Raw genomic sequence first — 25,974 nt, forward strand, 5'->3', positions numbered from 1 at the left:
ATTATTTTTTTCCTGGTTGTTACCCCTTTATTCCAAAACTTTAAATTGTTTTACTTACACGTACGTACTTTATAGGTACACTGTAATTACCGAAAGTTACACTGTAATTTAGTTTTAATTACGCAGTATTTTCCTGGTTGTTACCCCTTTATTCCCAAGACTTTACATATTGTTCCCCTATACTTACACATAAGTACTTTATAGGTACACTGTAATTACTGAAAGTTACACTGTAATTTCATTGTAATTACGCAGTACTTTCCGGGCTGTAATCTAAAGCGTTACCATAATAACTAATGAATACTAAGCCAAAAGTTTTTATTTTATTTTGTATTATTATTGTGAGTGACTGCAGTGTGGGCATAAGCCATTGGACCTATGAACGATAGATCTCCAAAATCAGTTTTAAATTCATAATTTAATATTAATGAGATTTTTATTTAAGTAAAGTTATAATTCTAGATGTTTATATTTGTAAATGCTGCATGGTTTTGACGTGGTTTGATCAATGGCCGTGCGCTTTCAAACACTGGAGCGGCCGCGGCGCAGAGTTGCCATGGGAACGGCGCGGGACCCCTGCGACTGGTAGCAGCAACACTCCCTCTCTTGTATTGCTGTTGTTTTCACTGCTTTCAGGTGAGATTAGTCTCTAAAGTCACACGAATAATACACACAACTGTTCTTGACACTTCTCTTACTTGTAATTGACACTTCTGTTGAATATTTACTTTATAGACACATGGTTAACGTTTGGTGTCTTCGGAAATAGCCGTTAGCATCTCAACCGTTTTCAGAGGAGGTAAGCTAAGTTAACGTTAACTCGGTTGAGCGTTTGTTTATGAAAGTTTGGGCTTTTTATCACCTCTTATGTGTAGATGAGAGGTTTTGTAAAGGTTTTACTGGGAAATTAGCTAATTTATTTAACACAAACGTAAACGTATAGTCGGTGACGTCACTTACATGGAGTGAGAAAGCTGCGTTGAAACTAACGTTAGCTCAATGGTGAACAAATATTGATAAAACATGTTCTGTGATTTCAGCAGCAACAAAATAACCCATAACAGAGACAGAGGGAACTTTGAGGGAGCTCCACGACTTCAACATCTCAGAAGAAAGCTGCCGCCGGAGAAGAAGTAAATACAGGTGAACCGAGGAAGCTCATTAAATAACTTCATATCCAGTTTGTCACAATATTTTCTCCAATATCACCATGCATCAGTTATTTTCCTATTTGTTTATTTCTCAAATAAAATGTTTTTATTTGTTTAATTTATTTTAAAGGGACAATCATAGACTGTAAAAAAATATGGACGTAGTGTCCGTGACGTCACCCGTAGGTTTTTAGAAGAGCATTTTTGAAGCCTAAAGTGGGCGGAGCCGGCCGTCGCCATCTTGGCCTCGCGTCACCGCTCGTCACTCCCGGATAACAGAATATGGGCAAAGAGGCGGAGCTGAGGAGCCTGGCTATCTGAAACCACGCCCACCTAGCGCGACGTTATGGAGTTAGCAGGCTTGGGAGCTAATGCTATATGCTACTCACAGTACCAAGTCTGCGACTGCACAGGGGCTCGCGCTAAAGTGACACTGACAGTTGATGATTAAAATCTGAATGGCAATTAAAAGGTCCTGTTTTTGCCCTTCGAAATATTGTAATAGTTAAAAGACATAGCTACAAGTGAGACTGTGTATCGCGATTCTGTGCAGCTAAGTTATTCTGCTTGTTGAAAATGTATTATGCAGGAACTTTACAATATTAGGCTACTCTGAGAGTGTTTGTGACCGTGATTATGTGCATACATGTCAGTCACTCTTTATTACTGTCTATGGTCCGTCAGCGCGGCATCGCTCGTCAAGTTCGTATGAGCTTTATTATTCAGTCCATTTTAAATTCTGATTTTGGCCGCATCTCAATTCTCAAATGGGTCAAAACATAGATATATTACCTGTGAAGTTCAAGTAAATGCGCTAGAAATACGCGCTCATTCAAGGATGTGCATTTATTGCATGAACGGAGAAACACAGACACCTGCAGGATCTCATCTGACGGTACATAAGCATGTTATAATCTGTCCCAGAGCAACGGCACCGCAGAACGAGTGTAGCCTTTATATCTATAGACGGTTTTAAATCTGAAAACTCCAAAAAGCAACGAAATTGTCAGACATCACATCCAGTAGTGCATGTTCACAGAGGAGAACGACTGGAATACAGCGCTGGCTGTTCTCTCGAACGACACTCGACGACAGCGGCGGAATCTAAAGCCGTGGGCGAGGTAATGGGTCACGGGTGTATTAAATTATATGAAATAATCCCGAATAAAAGCACAAACACGGCAGAGATGGCAAGTTCAGCGGCTGGAATTTGCTGAAGTGAAGTGACTGCTAACCGGCTAGCATTTACATCAGCGGGAATCCGCCTGTCACTCAAAAGTGGACACACCCTTAATTTTGCAGAACTTTAAATATTAATCAACTACACGGGCGAGTTATAAAAAAATGCACCCCCCTCACAGTTGTTATGAAGGGCAAAGTTAGCTTTATAGACCAAAGCCACAGAGAGAACCAGGCTGTAAACATGTTTTGTTCTGCTGTAAAGTTGGGCATTTTAACATGTGGGAGATACAGATTTGACTCCCTTCTGCAGCCAGCCTCAAGCGGCCAGTCGATGAATTGCCGTTTAATTCACTTCCGTGTTGGTTTCAAGAGAGAGACGGGGAGGTTGCCGCTTGGGGACAATATGTATCTTTTTAGGTATTTTATTATCTAAAATCAATATTTTTATTCATAAATATGTCCTCAATGGTGTACAAATACCTCGGCCAATTATCTGACTTATCCTTATAAATGAAGAATTTATTATCTTTATATACATGGGACGGGTAGGTCCACGGAGGCTTCCATGTAGTTCCGCCATCTTGCAAAACTATAATAGTAGAGAGGGACAACAAGTACTAAGCCAACGCGTTTCCACAGCGCGTTTTCGTTCAGAGCCAGCAGAAACCAGCAGAAGCGCAGGTGCAGAGCAGTGAGAGGCGCTTGAAACTGCACCGGCAAGTGTAAAAGTCTGGATTGCATTGTTATTATGGACCATACATATGCCAAGCCACAGGAGAAGAAAACATAGTCGCCAAAAAAGTCAAAAATAGAACGTAAAAGGAAACGTGACCGTAGATTACAGAAAACAAGAGTTAATGTCGGTAATGTGGCTAATTTTATATAGCTCTCCTTTTTCAAAAACAATCCATTAGCTCAAGTTGTGAATATTTTGCTACGTGCATAAGACTGTACAGACAAACAAAATGTATTGCTATTGCTAGACATAAATTGTACAAACCTCGGTCGCTTCTCTTCTCTGCCTTTGTAAACTTTCAATTCTATCAAGATCGTCTCTCGTAGCTGCCGGGCATCTTTGTCGTGGTGGTATTGACTCTCGCTCTCCTCCTCTTCCTCGTCGTCCACCTCCTCGCCTATCCCACTGATCCACTGCCTCTCTGTCCTCTACTTCTACCTCTCCCTATTGTTGAATCATCTGATGATGATATCTAACAATGAACATAATTCAGAAAATATAACGAATAAAGAAGGCATAACTACTAATTACAATATTTCATGTTTTTCACAGTCAGTAATTCATACATGAACTGATGAAGAGAGTTGTGCTGCTTCATATTTGTGTGTTTTTTTCAGGATTATTTGATGAATAGAAAGTAAAAACCAACAGCATTTATTTGAAACAGAAATCCTTACTCTCTCTTTTGGTCAATTTAATGCATCCTTGCTGAATAAAAATATACATTAATTTTTCTTCTTCTTTTTTAAATCTAATGGCACTTTTCCATTACCAGTACCAGCTCGACTCGTCTCGTCTCGCCTCGGCTCGCTTTTCGCTCCGTTTTCCATTGCAGCCAGTACCTCCACAATAGTACCTGGTCATCATAGCGATGCGACACCCGCTACCCACACACACAGGACAATGGAGGAAATCGAGTGTATGCTGTTTTACATAATATTAGTAATGGGTATATCACACTATTTAAGAATGGCGGGGTTATTCAGGATACTCCGTCTGGCGCGTGCAGTGATGACGCAGTGAATAGTGACGAGTCTCTCTGACCAATCAGCAGTCTGCCGTGTGTCACGTCACAGTTTAGTATCGCCTCAGCTCGCTCAAAACCTCGCCGGAGGTAATACGAAAAAAAGTATCTGGGAGCAGGTACAACTTTTACACAGTGGAAAACCAAACAAAGGCGAGTCGAGCTGGTACTGTGTAGTGGAAAAGCGCCATTATTGACCCCAAACGTTTGAACATTAGTCTAAACTCTATATGTTTGGGGTGACGGGGTCTATTTAACAATGAATCCTGGAGGGGAAAATGGTTTAAACTGTTACAATGGTTTATACAAAAACATTAATCAGCACAACTGTTTTCAACATTGATAATAATCAGAAATGTTTAAGATGTTTACATTGTAAGAATGTATAGTATTCAAATATAAAAACGCTGACTCGTTAGGTCATGTTTTCTCATTAAATCAGATAATTTCCTATTAATTCAACAGAATTTGAGGGAATGCTAATATGGTGGCTTCACTTTATATGACGTCATGAGCAATCAAGTCATTTAGATCAGTGAGTAGTGGCCAGCATATCAAAGTCCACTAAAGGAGGTTTCTCGCATTTACCCCTTTAACTATGAAGGTGAAAGAGTAGCAAGACTCGAGAGCATGAACAATAAATACTTGTGTGCTGAACACTCACAGCTCCAATGTGAAAACCTGTAAAATACAAACCTGAAGTTGAACGCTGAGATCTGCACTCGCAGACAACAGTCACACACCTGTATTCTGAATCTGAATCTGCAGACAACAGTCACACACCTGTATTCTGAATCTGCAGACAATAGTCACACACCTGTATTCTGAATCTGAATCTGCAGACAACAGTCACACACCTGTATTCTGAATCTGAATCTGCAGACAACAGTCACACACCTGTATTCTGAATCTGAATCTGCAGACAATAGTCACACACCTGTATTCTGAATCTGCAGACAACAGTCACACACCTGTATTCTGAATCTGCAGACAATAGTCACACACCTGTATTCTGAATCTGAATCTGCAGACAACAGTCACACACCTGTATTCTGAATCTGAATCTGCAGACAACAGTCACACACCTGTATTCTGAATCTGCAGACAACACTCACACCTGTATTCTGAATCTGAATCTGCAGACAACAGTCACACACCTGTATTCTGAATCTGAATCTGCAGACAACAGTCACACACCTGTATTCTGAATCTGAATCTGCAGACAACAGTCACACACCTGTATTCTGAATCTGAATCTGCAGACAACAGTCACACACCTGTATTCTGAATCTGAATCTGCAGACAACAGTCACACACCTGTATTCTGAATCTGAATCTGCAGACAATAGTCACACACCTGTATTCTGAATCTGCAGACAATAGTCACACACCTGTATTCTGAATCTGCAGACAACAGTCACACACCTGTATTCTGAATCTGAATCTGCAGACAACAGTCACACACCTGTATTCTGAATCTGCAGACAACAGTCACACACCTGTATTCTGAATCTGAATCTGCAGACAACAGTCACACACCTGTATTCTGAATCTGAATCTGCAGACAATAGTCTAACACCTGTATTCTGAATCTGAATCTGCAGACAACAGTCACACACCTGTATTCTGAATCTGCAGACAACAGTCACACACCTGTATTCTGAATCTGCAGACAATAGTCACACACCTGTATTCTGAATCTGCAGACAACAGTCACACACCTGTATTCTGAATCTGAATCTGCAGACAACAGTCACACACCTGTATTCTGAATCTGCAGACAATAGTCACACACCTGTATTCTGAATCTGCAGACAACAGTCACACACCTGTATTCTGAATCTGAATCTGCAGACAACAGTCACACACCTGTATTCTGAATCTGCAGACAATAGTCACACACCTGTATTCTGAATCTGCAGACAACAGTCACACACCTGTATTCTGAATCTGCAGACAACAGTCACACACCTGTATTCTGAATCTGAATCTGCAGACAACAGTCACACACCTGTATTCTGAATCTGCAGACAATAGTCACACACCTGTATTCTGAATCTGCAGACAATAGTCACACACCTGTATTCTGAATCTGCAGACAACAGTCACACACCTGTATTCTGAATCTGAATCTGCAGACAACAGTCACACACCTGTATTCTGAATCTGCAGACAATAGTCACACACCTGTATTCTGAATCTGCAGACAACAGTCACACACCTGTATTCTGAATCTGCAGACAACAGTCACACACCTGTATTCTGAATCTGAATCTGCAGACAACAGTCACACACCTGTATTCTGAATCTGCAGACAATAGTCACACACCTGTATTCTGAATCTGCAGACAACAGTCACACACCTGTATTCTGAATCTGAATCTGCAGACAACAGTCACACACCTGTATTCTGAATCTGCAGACAACAGTCACACACCTGTATTCTGAATCTGAATCTGCAGACAATAGTCACACACCTGTATTCTGAATCTGCAGACAATAGTCACACACCTGTATTCTGAATCTGCAGACAACAGTCACACACCTGTATTCTGAATCTGCAGACAACAGTCACACACCTGTATTCTGAATCTGCAGACAACAGTCACACACCTGTATTCTGAATCTGCAGACAATAGTCACACACCTGTATTCTGAATCTGCAGACAACAGTCACACACCTGTATTCTGAATCTGAATCTGCAGACAACAGTCACACACCTGTATTCTGAATCTGAATCTGCAGACAACAGTCACACACCTGTATTCTGAATCTGAATCTGCAGACAACAGTCACACACCTGTATTCTGAATCTGAATCTGCAGACAACAGTCACACACCTGTATTCTGAATCTGAATCTGCAGACAACAGTCACACACCTGTATTCTGAATCTGAATCTGCAGACAACAGTCACACACCTGTATTCTGAATCTGAATCTGCAGACAACAGTCACACACCTGTATTCTGAATCTGCAGACAACAGTCACACACCTGTATTCTGAATCTGAATCTGCAGACAATAGTCTAACACCTGTATTCTGAATCTGAATCTGCAGACAACAGTCACACACCTGTATTCTGAATCTGCAGACAACAGTCACACACCTGTATTCTGAATCTGCAGACAATAGTCACACACCTGTATTCTGAATCTGCAGACAACAGTCACACACCTGTATTCTGAATCTGAATCTGCAGACAACAGTCACACACCTGTATTCTGAATCTGCAGACAATAGTCACACACCTGTATTCTGAATCTGCAGACAACAGTCACACACCTGTATTCTGAATCTGCAGACAACAGTCACACACCTGTATTCTGAATCTGAATCTGCAGACAACAGTCACACACCTGTATTCTGAATCTGCAGACAATAGTCACACACCTGTATTCTGAATCTGCAGACAATAGTCACACACCTGTATTCTGAATCTGCAGACAATAGTCACACACCTGTATTCTGAATCTGCAGACAACAGTCACACACCTGTATTCTGAATCTGAATCTGCAGACAACAGTCACACACCTGTATTCTGAATCTGCAGACAATAGTCACACACCTGTATTCTGAATCTGCAGACAACAGTCACACACCTGTATTCTGAATCTGCAGACAACAGTCACACACCTGTATTCTGAATCTGAATCTGCAGACAACAGTCACACACCTGTATTCTGAATCTGCAGACAATAGTCACACACCTGTATTCTGAATCTGCAGACAACAGTCACACACCTGTATTCTGAATCTGAATCTGCAGACAACAGTCACACACCTGTATTCTGAATCTGCAGACAACAGTCACACACCTGTATTCTGAATCTGAATCTGCAGACAATAGTCACACACCTGTATTCTGAATCTGCAGACAATAGTCACACACCTGTATTCTGAATCTGCAGACAACAGTCACACACCTGTATTCTGAATCTGCAGACAATAGTCACACACCTGTATTCTGAATCTGAATCTGCAGACAACAGTCACACACCTGTATTCTGAATCTGAATCTGCAGACAACAGTCACACACCTGTATTCTGAATCTGCAGACAACAGTCACACACCTGTATTCTGAATCTGAATCTGCAGACAACAGTCACACACCTGTATTCTGAATCTGCAGACAACAGTCACACACCTGTATTCTGAATCTGCAGACAACAGTCACACACCTGTATTCTGAATCTGCAGACAATAGTCACACACCTGTATTCTGAATCTGCAGACAACAGTCACACACCTGTATTCTGAATCTGAATCTGCAGACAACAGTCACACACCTGTATTCTGAATCTGCAGACAATAGTCACACACCTGTATTCTGAATCTGCAGACAACAGTCACACACCTGTATTCTGAATCTGCAGACAACAGTCACACACCTGTATTCTGAATCTGAATCTGCAGACAACAGTCACACACCTGTATTCTGAATCTGCAGACAATAGTCACACACCTGTATTCTGAATCTGCAGACAATAGTCACACACCTGTATTCTGAATCTGCAGACAATAGTCACACACCTGTATTCTGAATCTGCAGACAACAGTCACACACCTGTATTCTGAATCTGCAGACAACAGTCACACACCTGTATTCTGAATCTGCAGACAATAGTCACACACCTGTATTCTGAATCTGCAGACAACAGTCACACACCTGTATTCTGAATCTGCAGACAACAGTCACACACCTGTATTCTGAATCTGAATCTGCAGACAACAGTCACACACCTGTATTCTGAATCTGCAGACAATAGTCACACACCTGTATTCTGAATCTGCAGACAACAGTCACACACCTGTATTCTGAATCTGAATCTGCAGACAACAGTCACACACCTGTATTCTGAATCTGCAGACAACAGTCACACACCTGTATTCTGAATCTGAATCTGCAGACAATAGTCACACACCTGTATTCTGAATCTGCAGACAATAGTCACACACCTGTATTCTGAATCTGCAGACAACAGTCACACACCTGTATTCTGAATCTGCAGACAATAGTCACACACCTGTATTCTGAATCTGAATCTGCAGACAACAGTCACACACCTGTATTCTGAATCTGAATCTGCAGACAACAGTCACACACCTGTATTCTGAATCTGCAGACAACAGTCACACACCTGTATTCTGAATCTGAATCTGCAGACAACAGTCACACACCTGTATTCTGAATCTGCAGACAACACTCACACCTGTATTCTGAATCTGAATCTGCAGACAACAGTCACACACCTGTATTCTGAATCTGCAGACAACAGTCACACACCTGTATTCTGAATCTGCAGACAACAGTCACACACCTGTATTCTGAATCTGCAGACAATAGTCACACACCTGTATTCTGAATCTGCAGACAACAGTCACACACCTGTATTCTGAATCTGCAGACAACACTCACACCTGTATTCTGAATCTGAATCTGCAGACAACAGTCACACACCTGTATTCTGAATCTGCAGACAACAGTCACACACCTGTATTCTGAATCTGCAGACAATAGTCTAACACCTGTATTCTGAATCTGAATCTGCAGACAACAGTCACACACCTGTATTCTGAATCTGCAGACAATAGTCTAACACCTGTATTCTGAATCTGAATCTGCAGACAACAGTCACACACCTGTATTCTGAATCTGAATCTGCAGACAATAGTCTAACACCTGTATTCTGAATCTGAATCTGCAGACAACAGTCACACACCTGTATTCTGAATCTGCAGACAACAGTCACACCTGTATTCTGAATCTGAATCTGCAGACAACAGTCACACACCTGTATTCTGAATCTGAATCTGCAGACAACAGTCACACACCTGTATTCTGAATCTGCAGACAACAGTCACACACCTGTATTCTGAATCTGCAGACAACACTCACACCTGTATTCTGAATCTGAATCTGCAGACAACAGTCACACACCTGTATTCTGAATCTGCAGACAACAGTCACACACCTGTATTCTGAATCTGCAGACAACAGTCACACACCTGTATTCTGAATCTGCAGACAATAGTCACACACCTGTATTCTGAATCTGCAGACAACAGTCACACACCTGTATTCTGAATCTGCAGACAACACTCACACCTGTATTCTGAATCTGAATCTGCAGACAACAGTCACACACCTGTATTCTGAATCTGCAGACAACAGTCACACACCTGTATTCTGAATCTGCAGACAATAGTCTAACACCTGTATTCTGAATCTGAATCTGCAGACAACAGTCACACACCTGTATTCTGAATCTGCAGACAATAGTCTAACACCTGTATTCTGAATCTGAATCTGCAGACAACAGTCACACACCTGTATTCTGAATCTGAATCTGCAGACAATAGTCTAACACCTGTATTCTGAATCTGAATCTGCAGACAACAGTCACACACCTGTATTCTGAATCTGCAGACAACAGTCACACCTGTATTCTGAATCTGAATCTGCAGACAACAGTCACACACCTGTATTCTGAATCTGAATCTGCAGACAACAGTCACACACCTGTATTCTGAATCTGCAGACAATAGTCTAACACCTGTATTCTGAATCTGAATCTGCAGACAACAGTCACACACCTGTATTCTGAATCTGAATCTGCAGACAACAGTCACACACCTGTATTCTGAATCTGCAGACAATAGTCTAACACCTGTATTCTGAATCTGAATCTGCAGACAACAGTCACACACCTGTATTCTGAATCTGCAGACAATAGTCTAACACCTGTATTCTGAATCTGAATCTGCAGACAATAGTCTAACACCTGTATTCTGAATCTGAATCTGCAGACAACAGTCACACACCTGTATTCTGAATCTGCAGACAACACTCACACCTGTATTCTGAATCTGAATCTGCAGACAACAGTCACACACCTGTATTCTGAATCTGAATCTGCAGACAACAGTCACACACCTGTATTCTGAATCTGAAGCTGCAGACAATAGTCACACACCTGTATTCTGAATCTGCAGACAACAGTCACACACCTGTATTCTGAATCTGAAGCTACAGGTGTGTGACTAATGTGTAAAATGCCATTCACAGAAACACAATGACAGACTCAAACTTGTAGAACATAGTTGCACGTAGGAGTCGCAGAGGAGTGGTTTTATTGGTTGGTGAGGCTCCTAGCCAATGGCACTTTTTTTGTACACGATGATGTCATGAAACATGGTTTTCTACCAGTTTTCTATGTGAGGAAAACGTTTAACTGTACATAGTAGGCTATTTTTAATTAGTATGGTGTTTACGGAGTTATCATTTATTTATTTTAATATCACTGTATACGCGTTAAGTCACGTTAGTCCCAGAGGACGCGTGTTTTGTGACATTATCTGCGAGTGTAAATCTCTAAATTCAACTTTAGACTTGTATTTTACAGGGGACAAGTTCTCAAATTCACATCTTTATGCTCTCGAGTTTTGCTACTCTTTTACTTTCATAAATAGCCTTCCTGATAATGTTCGGGGCTCGGACACACTCTCCCAATATAAATCTAGGCTACAGACACACCTCTTTAGCCAAGCATTCAACTAACACATCTCATAATCTTGTTCTACAGTTAATATGTGATGAAATAGTGAAAAGTGCACATGATCATCTTTTGCCTGAAATAATATGAGCTGCAGCTATGCTGATCTTTCTCCTGCTGCTTCCCTGTTTCTATCTCAGGATGCTCAGCAAGTTCACTAGAGATTCAGCAGCTCCAGTTTGGATCCAGTCTCACTTGTGAAGAGTTCAGATGATGCAAACACACTCAAGAAGACTTCAGATGATGGCAACTATACATGGACATAAAGCTGCCAGATATTAAGGTGGGGTACGCGATATTTCAAATATTTGGACATTGTTGATATTTGGCATCAACCCAAACAAACACAGCCGTCTCTTCAATGCTCCACCTGCAAAACTCAGCAGATTGCCCAGCAGCCGCATCACATTATTGCTGTAAATAACTCACTTCTGTTATTGCATGACCTGCTCAATAAAAGCGCAACACTAAGAACGTCTCAGGAAACACGTTATTAATGATAAGGGCTGGATTTCCCGAGACCTTCTTAGCGCTACGTCGTTCCCAAGTTATACCTTAAAGCTGTACCTTATCGTTAATATGTGTTTCCCGAAACGTTAGTCATACGTTGGGATATTTCCCCACCAGTTAATCAAAGTGTGACAACACCAGTGTGGCGAGCAGGACGAGGTCGAGGGACGTGAGAGAGCGGCAGGTGTCGTTCATCAGTAATCCCGCCACTGGTCTCACGCCGCTCTCTCACGTCCCTCGACCTCGTCCTGCTCGCCACACCGGTAATACCATAAGCATGCGGGGCGGTGCGCTCATGTTTTCAGGCGTGCTTATGCCACAGCGAGATGAAAACATCTCAGCTTTTCAGAATGCCACAAGCGCACCGCTGGTCATGTGACAAAAACCAACCGATCAGCTTTGGCCTTTCTGTAACAACATGGAAAGTTCAGCCGAACAGCTGATCATAGCTGGACAGGGCGGCTTTTTATTTCTCATCTCCATAAATATACATTTTACATTTACATTTAGTCATTTAGCAGACGCTTTTATCCAAAGCAACTTACAACTGAGGACTACAGCAAGTGAGTCATCGTGAAGAGGCAAAAATAACGCAAGAAGTGCTCAAAAAACCAAGTTCAGGCATTGCTCAGAGTAGCATAAGCCAAACAAGGGAGAATTAAAGCATAGCAATGACAGACGCCACGGGAGCGCAAGCACTTGTAGAAAGAAGGAGAAAGCGTTTTCCACACGCTTTAGACGCGATATGTGAACGCCCCCTAATTCAGGATAAACTGAGAATCTATTTGGTTTAAAATTGTTTTTGTTTTGTTTAAAATGGAGATCATGATAACATACATCAGAATAACATGTTCCAGTCTTTAAAAAAAGATACTAATTTGAATCATTTTCAAACTTTTAAAACCAATTAATTCAGTGTCTTATTCATAAACACCTGGGCTGCGTTTCCTGATAATGTTGTCTCTTAGCGCGCTACGAATATGGTATAACTAAAGGTATAGCATTTATAGACGTGTTCCCCGAACCATACCTTAGGAAGCTGCTAAAGATATACACCTTCTTACGTGCGACGTTACCCGGCGCTGACCCTGGCGATGCTGCTGATATCGATGGCTCGAGAATCAGTTATTCACTCGTGCAGGGGCTAGTTCACTGCGTTATGTGACAAAAGCGATGTTCTTTATAAAAGAAGCACTTCAGAAATGTATTAGGACTCATGGGATATTATAAAACATAATCCAACTATAGTAGCCTAGCCTACATATTTAAAAAGTGTATCATATTTTGCTGCCACAATAACCATTTCAAATGTGTTCAAAAGGCATTTTTACGTGCTTTCTTCTCTTTTCCATGTTTGTTCGCTGAGGTGGAGCTGCGATGAAATATTGTTCTCGTAAATACTTCCCAGCATTTCAGTAATAAAAGTGTACATCTTTCGTACGGTGCTCGGCAGTGATGATAAATGATTTAAACAGTGAATTTTGAATCTCTTGTAAACTCAGAGATGTGGATTCAGACGGCAATTGAATCCCCACACGACCTGTTTGTCAAAGAACAGCAGGTCATTTGGCCAGGGATTTTTACGCGGGTCGTCACTACTCCTCCAAAGATTCTGTGATGTCTGAAGAATGGAATAATTTATGATGGCTCTTCCTACGGCACAAACCGAGCACAAACAAAAGGCACCGTTTTGGGGCGATTTGGATGGCATGTGGTGGAGAGTGACGTCACTGTCCCGAATCCAATGTGTTATTTCTAAGGAGGGGAAAAAGTTAGTTAGTTGCAGTGTTTCCTTTAGGATTTTTTTTAGCAGTGGGGGCAGGTCTGTCTGAACAACCCCCAACCCGCCCGCCGCCGCCACCACCACCCTCACCCTCCCCGGGAAAAGTTTTACGTATGAAACTGGACTGACACTTTGCTGCAACACAAATAATATATTTATTACTTATAAATATTTGAGGCACTTAACATCTACAAATCATTCATAATGACACAAATTCATTTGTGTGCCTTGCTGTGCACACATTTAATTTTTCTTGGCTTTTGGAAATATAAGTCCAAGGCTCGGTCATAGGGGAATTCAGAAAGAGGTGGCCCATTGATGCTGAGTAGCATACATGCTGCTAGATGGTCCCCCTGCAGCCTGTTCCTTAAGTCTGTTTTCACCTATAAAAGATTTTTTTAAAATTGAGTGATGTGAGGGATATTGATAGCCAAATAATCTTTAATTTCACATAACAGTGAAATGTCTTACCCTATTCATCGTGGAGAAATCTCTCTCACAGTTGACACTTGAGATTGGCACTGTGAGGGCAATGGCTGCCAGCTTACTGAGGGAGGGGTAGATTTGACACCACTCATCGTGCTGGGATGCTAGTTTGCTCATTATGGTAAGCTGGTCCATATCCTGAAACATTACAACGCAGACAGTAGGCGATTAAGCTGGGTTCCTCAGTCATGTTTCTTAAGAACTTAAATTGTGTATAATTTACCTTGAATGCTCCAGTCAGCATATGCCGCTTCAAAGATGCCCAGTCTTGCAGTGCATGACTGTCCGTTTGCTGCAGGAATTTGGTGGACGGTCTTGATGCTTTCAAAGTTGATGGAATCGTCCTCCTTGACTGCTTGGGGCCCCAACACGTGAAAGGCTCCCATGATATTAAGGTTTTGGAACCTTCTGTCAAGGCTGTCATGGAGGCCATCAAGATACGGTTCCATTACCTAAACAGGGCAAAGAGACAATTAAGTGTTATTGATTGACTCCCTGTGGAAATAACATGTAAATCAAACTAAGATTGGGCTCTGTCATTTTATTATATATTTCATAGACGGATACTACTAATTAGCAGCCAATCAAAACAAATGTACCTGTGTCCTGTACCGGGACCAAAGAACCTCTCTTGTGGGCTTCACCTGGCCTCTACCTCTCCTCTCCCTTTCCTCCTCATCGACGATGTTAAATGCACCCAATCCTGCAGGGTTGTCAAGGTCCCTATGCAGTTGGGCCAAGAATGAGCCAGGGGGCTGTGTATCACCTGCATCTTTGATGTTCTTCAGGCATGCCATAGTCACTGGAACCTGATAAAGGCAGTTGCACAATCATCAGCAGTTTTTTAAATGTAATGTACACTGATTGAACAGCCTAAAATTTAGTTGTACTGCTTTACAGTTATGAGATGCATGTTAAAAGTACCTGCTCTTTGATGGCCAGGAAGTTGACCTTCTCTCTCTGGAAAATCCTAGAAAGCCGGGCTAAGTGTGGTAGTACATCTGCCTGTAGGTGTACTGAGGCCACAAAACGGTATGTGCAGCAAAAACCGTAGAGGCCCTTGGCTACTGGGCACTTATGGACCTCAGTCTCCTCTGCCAAGGCAGTCATGACAGCACTGAGGTTCTTTTGCAATGTAAGAATTGCCAGGTGCTGTGACAGCCAGCGTGTATCCTTTACTTTAGTGATTGACCGATTTATCGGTTTACCGATATTTTTACCGATTTTTAAGCATTTTCCCATAATCGGGTATCGGTTTTGTAATATCGGATTCACCGATAGACGGCGCCATCTTGTGGGCGTTTTGAGAATTTCGCCATTGCAGCACCGCGTCTGAGGAGAGACGAGACAACAACAACTGCGTGAACAGCACAGGTAAAGTAGGTTATATGTAGGCCTACTACTTGCTTTGCTTCAATTATTCAACCTTATTTTACATAACAGACATAATGCACGAATGAGATTTGAGACAAAAATGCCTGATATGTAAATTATTTATGCAGCTTGGCGGCTCTAAAAAAAAATCACGGAGTCAGCCTAATCCGTTGTGTCCAGTCTCAATAAAGAAGTATCTTTACATGAATTAAATAAAACCGACGTGAATGAGTGCATGTTGTAAATAAAAGCGCTGAATTTAATTCTCTCTCTGTTGTATTCGCTAACCATTAGTCGCGTAAACAAGTTTGTTCATATTGCTGAGCACTCACTGGGTTGATGATCAGGAATGCTCATGCACGCCACTGCATGAAACTTTTAACAATATTCACTTGTTTAAAACACCCTAAATGATATTAGCACTTATTACATAACCATTATTTCGCTAATACACATCTAAATAAACACAGCTCTGTGGAAATTCATTATTTATTATTTCCACGAATCAGCGCCGCCGCTCCCACCAGGCGCATCACGCGCTGTGCGTAGGGCACTACCGAGTGCTGAGGGGACACCAACAAAATAGCCTTTTAAAATCTCAAATTAGTTCAAATATCCCGGAATCAAGAGCGAGCGCGCCCGCGAGACAGAGACTGTGCTTCAAACCGCGTAGCGCGTGCACGGCAGAGAGGGAGCAAGAGACCGTGCGCGTGTGCCTCATGAAGCGCGTTTTTTTTTTTTTTACCTCATCAAAGCTTTTATTTTTAAACAAAGACACTTTAGTAACAGTGCACTTAATTTTTTGCCCTCAGACTTCTCTATTTATTGGTGTATAAATAAGTTCATTTATTTTTTTGGAAACAGGAGGGAGTGATTGTTATAAATAAAATTGTTTGTTCAGTTCAGTTCAGTTGTGTTGTAATAATTGTGTCAAAAACAGAAGTATAACAGTAAATAAATATCGGTTCTGCATATCGGTTATCGGGCATGTAAACATGCAAATAATCGTTATCGGTTTTAAAAAATCAATATCGGTCGATCACTACTTTACTTGCTGAAAAATATTTTAGTAGCGGTGTAAAAGATGAATTATAGCACCCATTGCATCTTGAGTACACAATAATGACCAGAATTGTTGTTAAAAGCAGAAAGTATTTTCTCTCACCTTTACTTTTAAGTTCTCAAGGCCTAAAGACTGATCAGCTTTTAGAACAGCTGTTCTGTTAGCACTGTTCTGAAAGTACTGATGGAGCTGCTGTAAATGGTCCCTAAAGGTAGACATGTAGGGAACCTCAGATGAGGCATCCCTGCATGCCAAGGCGAGGCGATGGGCAGCACAAGCAACTGGCATCAACCAGGGGTAGGGCTGGGTATTGTTCAAAATCTTTTGATCCGGTGCCAATTTCGATACCTCGGTTTCAATACCGGTTCCTAACGATACTTTTTTCGATACCATATGTTTTAAAATCCATTTCAACATCAACAAAAATACATTAAACACAAAACTTTTATTTTTCACCTTAATTAAAACAAATTCTGGTAACACTTCTCACTCAGGGTAACATTATTAATAAAACTGGTTGGTATCAAACTTAACTTTGCCAAAATTAACAAAAAAAAGAGAAACCTTTTTGCCACAACATGAACATATTATATAAATAATAAATAAATAAACAAATAACATTGTGTACAGGCTAATATTGAACCAACTAAAATGCAAAGGAATGTAAAAACGTTTTAGTGCAAAATCAAACTGCATTTGTGATTAACCGGCCGCTCAGCAATTTTTCTTCAGAAAGATTAACATGTCGGCTTTTTCCGGTAACAGACAGGCCCGCTCCTGGCTAATGGTGTCCCCAGCAGTGAAAAATGTACGCTTTTGAGGGCGCCGATGAGGCTTGTAGGTACCTGGCTGCTGTAGGATTACAAATTTATTAAATGTTTAATTTAGATTCCAAAACAATCGTATATAAACTGAGAAAGTTCTGTACCTTGAATTTAGCATTTAAGATGATGATATCAACTGAGATTCCTGTCATGTCCTCTTTATTGTGAGTTAAATTACCTTTGTCCTTTGCCCTGGCCCAGTGGTCAACTAGTTTAGCTGATCGGATCATTTGACTGATGAGATCAAGAAATCTCTTTGTAAAAGAGCTGACTCATGCAGGCCATTGCAGTTACAGACTTTGTTCTCATCAATTAAAATCCCTCCCCCTTGGAAGGTATATAACTACAATGCAATACTGTATTAGAGTTAGACTGTTTGAAAGAATTGCCGCCGCGATCAATAAAGAAGAACTTCTGCTTGAACGTGATCCAAATGTCTCCTGGTGTTTGTTTAGAAGAAGGAAAAGCAAACCTCTGTAGAGCTGTATCTCCTCCTGAATTTTCTCTGAGGTGCTGATCATGCTCTTGGCTCTTACTTCTATCGCCATGTCTTCCTCTGCAAAAATCTCTTGAAGGGCAGAAAGCTTTGCCCGCTTCTACAAACAATACATATTAAACATACATATTCATTTTCTTCTGAAAATGAAGCAGGAAGAAACAGGATGTCCGTATATATTTACCTGTGTTGCTACTGGCGCTGCACAAGCTTCATCAGATAAGTCATCTTCACTTACTGCCTCTTCATTGACTTCTTCGGGCTGCTGGGCCTGGGTCCTTTCACCTTTATTCTATATTTGATGGAAACACAGGTATCGCATTTATTTGATTTACAATGGAAGAGGAGAAAGATTACCAGTAATAAGAATATTAAACACACCTGATGTGTGGTGGCTCTACTAATCAGCTCCTTCTCTACTCTGTCCCACACTGCATCTGAGGCTGCCACTCTTGACTTAAATCTTGGGTCTAAGGCCGTGCTTTCCTCCAAAAACTGCTGAATGCACTCCTCCTGCAAGACAAGAACATAATATAGAAGTTAGGTTTCTGAGTATACCTTATGAAAACAATTGACAAATCAACAGGATGATGATACTCACTTGGTATCTTTTTGAAAGATCACCCCAGATTTTTTCTTTGATGCACTGAGTAAATATGGAGTCCTCTGCACTCACAGTGAAGTGGTGCTCAAGTTTCCGAACCTTTAACCGAGCGTCCATGGCAGCTGCCTGGATGGCAGGGAACTGCTCGAGGAACCTCTCCACCATTAGAAAGAGGCTATTCCACCTGTTCTTAATATCCAAGATGACTGCATGTTCTGGAAGGCCTACAGAGAGAGAAACATGGTTATCCATTTGGGGAAACAGTTTAATAAACAATTGAATCAAGACAAGTTAAGTTTAGCGTATCTTGATTTCTACTTACCGAGAAGTTTCTGCTTTTCCTTTAAGACAGGTTTAGCCAGGCTAGACCTCTTCAACCAGACCACCATTGCACGGACCCTTCCTGCCCACCTTGAAACGGAGGGCACATTGTACAGTTTTTGAGCAGCAATGTTTAGTGTGTGAGCAAAGCAGCCAATCTTTATTATGCTCATCTTTTTCACTGCCACATCCATGTTTGCTGCATTGTCTACAGTGATGGCTACAACTTTGTGCTTTATTTTAAATTCATCCAGAATGTCTCCTATTTCCTCTGCTATGACTTCCCCTGTCTGGGACGTGTAGACTGCCCTTGTATGGAGTACGTTTTCCTTCATGGAACCTTCTTTCACATAGTGGACTGTAACGGTCAAATAGTGGTCTTGAGCCACACTGGTCCACCCGTCAGCAGTCACCGCCACATCAGCCACAACTTGCAACTTTCTCTTCAGATTTCCTATTTTATACTGCATACCATGCAGGAATAAGTGTATTTGACAGCATGTCTCTGCTGGGGGACTGATATTGGAGGTTTAAGGTGCTTATCATCTCCCTATAATTGACATTAGAGCACAAAACATGTTAACAATATAATGGTTTCATTTTTTTTACTGACAATAACAGTAAAATATGTCATCCAGGCTAAAAGAGGCTATATTGGCAAACTACCTTTAAAAAAAACTCCCTTTATATCGATAGCTTGCTCACCTCCACCATGGGGCCTCCACTGTTGAAAAAGGTAGCAAACCTTTAACAATAAACCCTGTGACTGCTCTGTGGCGCTGATCTCGTCTTTGCTCGGACATTTTCCCTCTTGCTGCTGACAGTGTAAAGGGATTGACACTTTCTGGTATTGTCTTCCTATTCCTAACATCAGGGTTGGCCGGTGCAGAGGCTAATGTGAAGGGGGAAATAGACAGCGCTAACGCTACAGCAACCGACTAGCAGGTTTAACATACAGGTAGTCAACGTTATGGGGATGCATTTGGTTTAAGTAGTGAAATTACACTTATCTGTCAAGTATTTCTAAAATGTGTAACCTTAACGTTACGTTGGAAAAACAAAGATGCCTGCCTGGTCAAAGAATAACGTTATAGCTCCTAGGTTGTATCCACACATTCAAACCACTTGTGTTAGCGTAAACAATTACTTTAACTTCTGTTCGCTAAAAAAGGTTATCTTTCTTACCTGCTACAATCCCAGAAATGCCAGATGATGTTGATGGGGCCGGGTTTGACTGCGATGAGGTGAAAGGCTCCTCTGGTTCCATCTTTTTACAGTCGAAAACCGTGCAACTTTCTGCCTTCATATTGATCCTGTGCATGGTCAAGTGCTTCATTAAATTGGTGGTATTGCCGCCTTTGGTTGAAATACTCTTATCGCATATGTTGCACTTTGCTGACTCGGCATCCACTTTTACAATGCCTAAGATATCTTAAGTGTAGCCACACTTAAGATATCTTAGGCATTGTAAAACGACGCGGTAGAACACAAGAAAAAACAACTACACTTGTGTTGTGTGACTGCGAGTATCTTCAGAAATCCTCCCCGTCACGTGGCGGTGGACAGCCAATCGCCAGCGCTTTAGGTCCTTACATGCAAGTATGCTACAGGCACACAGACACAGCTGCTTGGCTTTTGGCACCGAAATTTGGCACCGAAAGATAAATAATTTTTCGGTACTCATAGTATTGGAGTTTTTCATTCGATACCATAAAAGTATCGACGTTCGGTGCCCAGCCCTAACCAGGGAAGTCATCCTGGAGCTGCTTTGCTACACCATTCAACCTTCCTGTTACAAGAAAAGAGAAAAAAAAACAAAGGCATGCAATAACCAATTCAAATTTGAGCCAACTAAAAACAAATTCATGGACCTTAATGACTCTTTGTTAACTCTTACCAGTCATTACAGCAGCTCCATCTGTTCCTAGCCCATAGAGCTTATTAGTTGGCACGTTCTTTTTGTGCAGCACTTCCTTTATTGCTGCCACAATGGTTACAGCCTTCCCATCACTTACATTAACCAGGTCCAGGAACTGGCTGAAGAGCTGCCCTTCATTGTCCATATATCTGAAAAATAAAAATACATAAATACATCACAAACATATATGGTTTACTCCAGTCCAGTGGTTACTTATTGTACTCTCAATTGACTAATACCGAATGTGCAGATCCAGTTGCCTTTTAACAGACACATCTGTGCTCTCGTCTACCTCCAACCCAATAGCCACAGAGGACTGAATCGCTTTCAGAATTGGTTCTTCAACCACTCTGGACAATATTTCCAGCATCTCATCAATAATGACGTGGTCTTTAGTAGTTGGTCTTTTTTCCAATCTAAAAGTAAATTATATTATACATTAACAATAAGACAGTAATGTGATAATTATTCACCTTTAGCTTTTCAAAATAGTTACACCCCAGCAACTCCGCAAGATCCAGCAGAGCTGGATAGTGTGTGTGGTGTGCTTGTTCTCTCTTAGTTAGGTGATATAGGCATTTGAATCCTCCAATAACTGCCTCATGTTCAAGTATTACGATGGGGTCTAAGGCAACTAGAACTGAAGAACCTATGCATAGCAGGTAAAATATCTGTTATACTTGTCATTGATGGATGTTGCAACAAAAACAGACTATATTAGACGTTTTTAATGAAATTGAATAAAATTATTAAAATTACCTTGTGCTAATAAGGCATGTGATTTTACACATTGCTTGTGGTGCTCCGTTGACATATGTCTATCTAAGTAGTCAACTCTGTAGATTTCGCTACCTACTTCTATAAATGGCCGTTTGGAAACACCTTGCTTCGGGGCCTGCTTATGCTGCCGACATATGCGGCAAAACATTCCTGTAAAAAAAGAAAAAAAGAGTGTCTTTGTTTTGGTATTATTTTTAAAACACTAGACTAAAAATCACAGAAATGCCTGATATGGTGTACTGCTGACTGAGTACTTGCCATGATCTGTGTGGTAGAGCCATGGGTGGAACCTTGGTTTGTCTACCCATGCAGGATCCCAGCCTGAGACCCTGTGCTTAGTTTTCTTTATATTGCTGCCATCTCCTCCTGCACTCGCCTCTCTTTCTGCCCTCTCTCCTGTCACACTGTGCTCTTCTGCTTCACTCTGCACTTGCACTTCCCTCTGGTTTCCTCCTCTATCCACTTCTCCTGTCTAATATTTCATCAGGCAACCAGTAATAACATTGTAAAATGTTGTAGGAGTGTTACGGCCTCAGCCTTATGGGTCTTGCCTTTTGTATATTCTGTGTGTGTTTGTTGTGTTCTAATTAGTCTTTCTTTCTGAGCGTAGGCTCCGCCCTTGCGCACCTGTGGTCCGTTGCTCTGATGGCGTGTGCTGAGCATATAAGTGGAACGTGAAGGAGGGTGTGACACGCCACGGTGAACTCCGTGCGCGTCAAGATGCCTAGCCTATTGACCGAGACAAGCTGTGTTCTTTGTGCTGTGAGTGTGCTACTATTTTATTATATTTGTTATGTGTCTGTTAAATAGATGTTGAATTGAGTAAGTTAAATGTGAGTATTTTGTGTGAGAAGAGAGAGATTGAGAGACGTGAGTTTGTGCAGTCCTTTATTAGTCTTAAAAATAAATGTATTAAACTGCTCTTTGCCTTGCGTCTCCTTTATGTTGCTGAACCCTTTTAAAACGAGTATATGTAAACCACGGGTTCGTAACAGGAGCCACCACTAGTGTTTCCTCCATAATGTTTTTAAGCATTTGGGTATCTGAGCAAAAAAAAAAAAACTCAATGCAAATTAGATTTAGACCTGTCTTCTGTGACGTCCCTGCACGTTTTTTTATTTATTTATTTTTTCCTTTCCTCAACTTGCGTTTTGAAGTGCAGCGCGCTACCTTCCATTGCACACGTAGGCTATTCTATATGTGTTAGATAGCCTAAGCGTTGTCTTTCCCTTAAACACTGTAGGTAATGTGAACTTCGCATACCTGGTCTTCATCATCAGGCGTCTTCCTTTTCACAGAGAAATATTTTAACAAACTCATCTGAAAAATAAGTAAATGAATAATAACGTTATCATTCAGAAAACAAAGTTTCTATATATTATATATAGCAAATAATAATACTAAACCCACTATTAATTACATTATCTTAATGCAGTGTAACTACTTGAGCATGTAAATTATGCAAACGTGAGGAAGGGCTTTCAGCAATCGCTTAGCCCTGCGACGCTATTATATCAATCAACAGCCACGTGCAATTTAGCTAGCAGGTGAAGAATACAAACAACGAAAATCACCAGTTAACTTAATTGAAATTAGCAAGAACTATAGACTAATACAATATCAGGCATAAATTAACTGACAACAAACAAAGTTATATCACTTACAGTTCTCAAGGACGCACACACCGACTCAATTTCTTCTCCAGAAAGCTGCGGTCTCTCTTTTTTCCTTTCTCTCCCTTGTCAGCCGGGTGGTGCGCGTGCCCGCTCGCTGTGTGAAGCGCGTGTCAATGATAGACGGCTTTTCGCTTTTGTACTGTACGGCCCTATTCTGATACCGTGACGGCAGAAATTTAGCCGTGGCGGGCCGCCACTACCCAATCAACATAGAGGAAACACTGATGTTGGTTTAGTTAGTTAGTTTCAACTTTATTTGTCCCCATAGGGCTCTCTCCTGCTTACCAAGTCCTTCTTTATAGGATTTTGCAGCTTCCACGTGTTTTTTCCGTGGTTAATTAGTGTAACAATGTGTTCAGTAGTACATAAACAGTGTAATCCACACTATTGTTTACATCCGAGTGCCTCCATAATGGCCGCGCATCCGGTTACCGCGCAGAACGTGACGTTGGTGAACACCCTCTATAGTATAGTATAATAATTGCCAGTGTCCGGTTGGTGTGCTTGGTAGCTCACTGAATCCACTGTAAGAATATGTGGGTGCGCAAAACATGCCTGGCATATTTAGCCCTGTTATTTGATTTCAGCGAATGATGCCGTGATGCAACCCCATAATGCCGCGCATCTATTAATAAAGCGCTACTAGGCAAACACATGGTGTAAGACCCTTTCTCTTTCCCCTTTATTTTACAGGAGGACTTGAATGAAATAAGAGACGTTTGGAACACACATCGCATCCGGCCCTCTAAAAACATCAATGTCCCATCAGGAATACCTAATCTCCTGTATCTGGCAGCTCACCTGTGGGGCGCAGAGGACCTTCTTCTCCACTCACTGATGACTTAGCCAGTTGCAAAGAGAGCTGCGAGTTTCTTAGTGCAGTTCCATGTGATGAGGACATATTCGATATGTGCACAATAATGGTGTGTTTCACGTATTTTACTGTTATGTCCAGTAGTGGTGGCTGGTCCAAAGAGAACTGCAGACGTGACCACCATCAGCAGAAGTCGAAGCCATAGGTGGACAGGCAACCAGCTTGTCTTGGCTTTCAAAGAGTCCACGGGATAGGTGACATTCTGGTCACTGAAACTAACAATAAGCGAGCCACAGAGTATGTATAGAGACCCAAGGAATTCAACAGTACAACTTTGGCCAGCTGCTCCGTGTGAAGATCACATTTAAAGGTAGGGTAGGTAAGAATTGTCTAAAGAACTTTTTTTCAAATTGGCTTAAACTGTCTTTATATACCAATACATAATTAAAATGTAAGTACTTTGAAAAAGAGAGTATAAAAATTGAGTGACTCTAGTGTATTTAATCTTCAATAAACACAGCTCATTAATTCCTACCGGACGAAACAAGTGATTGGCTTGCGCGACTGTCACTCTCCGTCGCCATGACTACTGCCGCTATTACTGGCTCTGCCCACGTGCGCGCAGTCGCGCACCCGTTTTTAGGCTGAGTGAATGGAGTTAATGAGCTGTGTTTATTGAAGATTAAATACACTAGAGTCACTCAGTTTTTTATACTCTCTATTTCAGAGTACTTGCATTTTAATTATGTATTGGTATATAAAGACAGTTTAAACAAATTTGAATAAAAGTTTTTTTAGACAATTCTGACCTACCCAACCTTTAAAGCAGGAATGAAGGCAGACAGACACTTCCACACGCAGACACAGACCTGGTGAACACAATTGTTAGGTCAGTGAAATGGGTAAAGACAGCTGCCTTATCTTGTTTTAAACTTGTCTGTACTTTGGTTATGCTCCAGTCATGCGGGCAAAGACTGTGTTTGTCCAGCTTGGTGTACAGATGGCAAAACGCTATTGGACAGTTTTTTTCATTTTTGGATGAAGTCTCTAATGGAGCGAGTCTGAAGCGGGTTCAGAAGGAATGGCCATGTCCCACAGTGCAGAGCCACTTTAGACAGTACCTGGAGAGACTGCTGGCCTCGGCTGAGGTACCAGAGGACGAGACAACTGGCTTCAGCTCTGGGATGCTAGAAGTAATGAGCTATAAATTGTATCTGAAGCTTGTCTGGAAATAAACTGGAAACTGCACATGAGAGTCTGAAGCCCGTGAAAATGCAAAGACACCTGAACACCAAACACCCCAGCCTCACAGATAAACCCACTGACTTTTTCCGCAGAAAGGAGAAAGAGTTACAGGGACAAAAAAAGGTCACTTTTAAACAAACAGCCATCTCCACTAAAGCTCAGAAGGCTTCATATGAAGTGGCATATTTAATTGCACAGACCACAAAGCCACACACCATTGGAGAAACTTTAATCAAACCAGAGCAATAGTTATGAGTCGCGTCATGCATGGAGATAAACTGGCCGCTGAGCTGGAACGAGTGCCGCTCTCTGATGGGACTGTATCCCGCCGCATTACAGACATGGCTCAGGATATCAGGTGTCAACTGATTGACAGAGTGAAGAAGAGTGGGAGCCTTACAGCTGGATGAATCCACAGACGTGTCCAGC

The 25,974-nt window shown here is 41.5% G+C and overlaps 1 protein-coding gene and 2 long non-coding RNA genes across 3 annotated transcripts; 1 reads left to right on the top strand and 2 right to left on the bottom strand.

The window, feature by feature from the left end:
- The first annotated feature begins 569 nt into the window (after window positions 1-569).
- Window positions 570-24,697, top strand: LOC306996479. The gene is made up of 6 exons (XR_013797097.1): window positions 570-636; window positions 736-799; window positions 1,041-1,143; window positions 11,792-11,934; window positions 22,421-22,572; window positions 24,180-24,697. It is a non-coding gene; the product is annotated as an uncharacterized lncRNA (long non-coding RNA).
- LOC306996469 (uncharacterized protein) lies at window positions 14,224-20,447 on the bottom strand. Its single transcript, XM_079608988.1, has 12 exons — window positions 20,298-20,447; window positions 19,818-20,004; window positions 19,114-19,662; window positions 18,789-19,015; window positions 18,569-18,700; window positions 18,372-18,479; window positions 18,164-18,287; window positions 15,355-15,762; window positions 15,030-15,239; window positions 14,654-14,882; window positions 14,416-14,568; window positions 14,224-14,327 (listed from the first exon to the last, which is right to left on the bottom strand). Exons 3-8 carry the CDS (start codon window positions 19,580-19,582, stop codon window positions 15,647-15,649), a joined length of 1,176 nt encoding a protein of 391 aa, XP_079465114.1. The 5' UTR covers window positions 19,583-19,662; window positions 19,818-20,004; window positions 20,298-20,447; the 3' UTR covers window positions 14,224-14,327; window positions 14,416-14,568; window positions 14,654-14,882; window positions 15,030-15,239; window positions 15,355-15,646.
- LOC306996480 lies at window positions 20,794-22,086 on the bottom strand. Its single transcript, XR_013797098.1, has 4 exons — window positions 21,790-22,086; window positions 21,504-21,679; window positions 21,010-21,179; window positions 20,794-20,901 (listed from the first exon to the last, which is right to left on the bottom strand). It is a non-coding gene; the product is annotated as an uncharacterized lncRNA (long non-coding RNA).
- Window positions 24,698-25,974: the final 1,277 nt, after the last annotated feature.

The sequence above is a fragment of the Phoxinus phoxinus genome (assembly GCF_949152265.1).
Source record: "Phoxinus phoxinus genome assembly, chromosome: 4".
NCBI classification, from domain to species: Eukaryota; Metazoa; Chordata; class Actinopteri; order Cypriniformes; family Leuciscidae; genus Phoxinus; species Phoxinus phoxinus.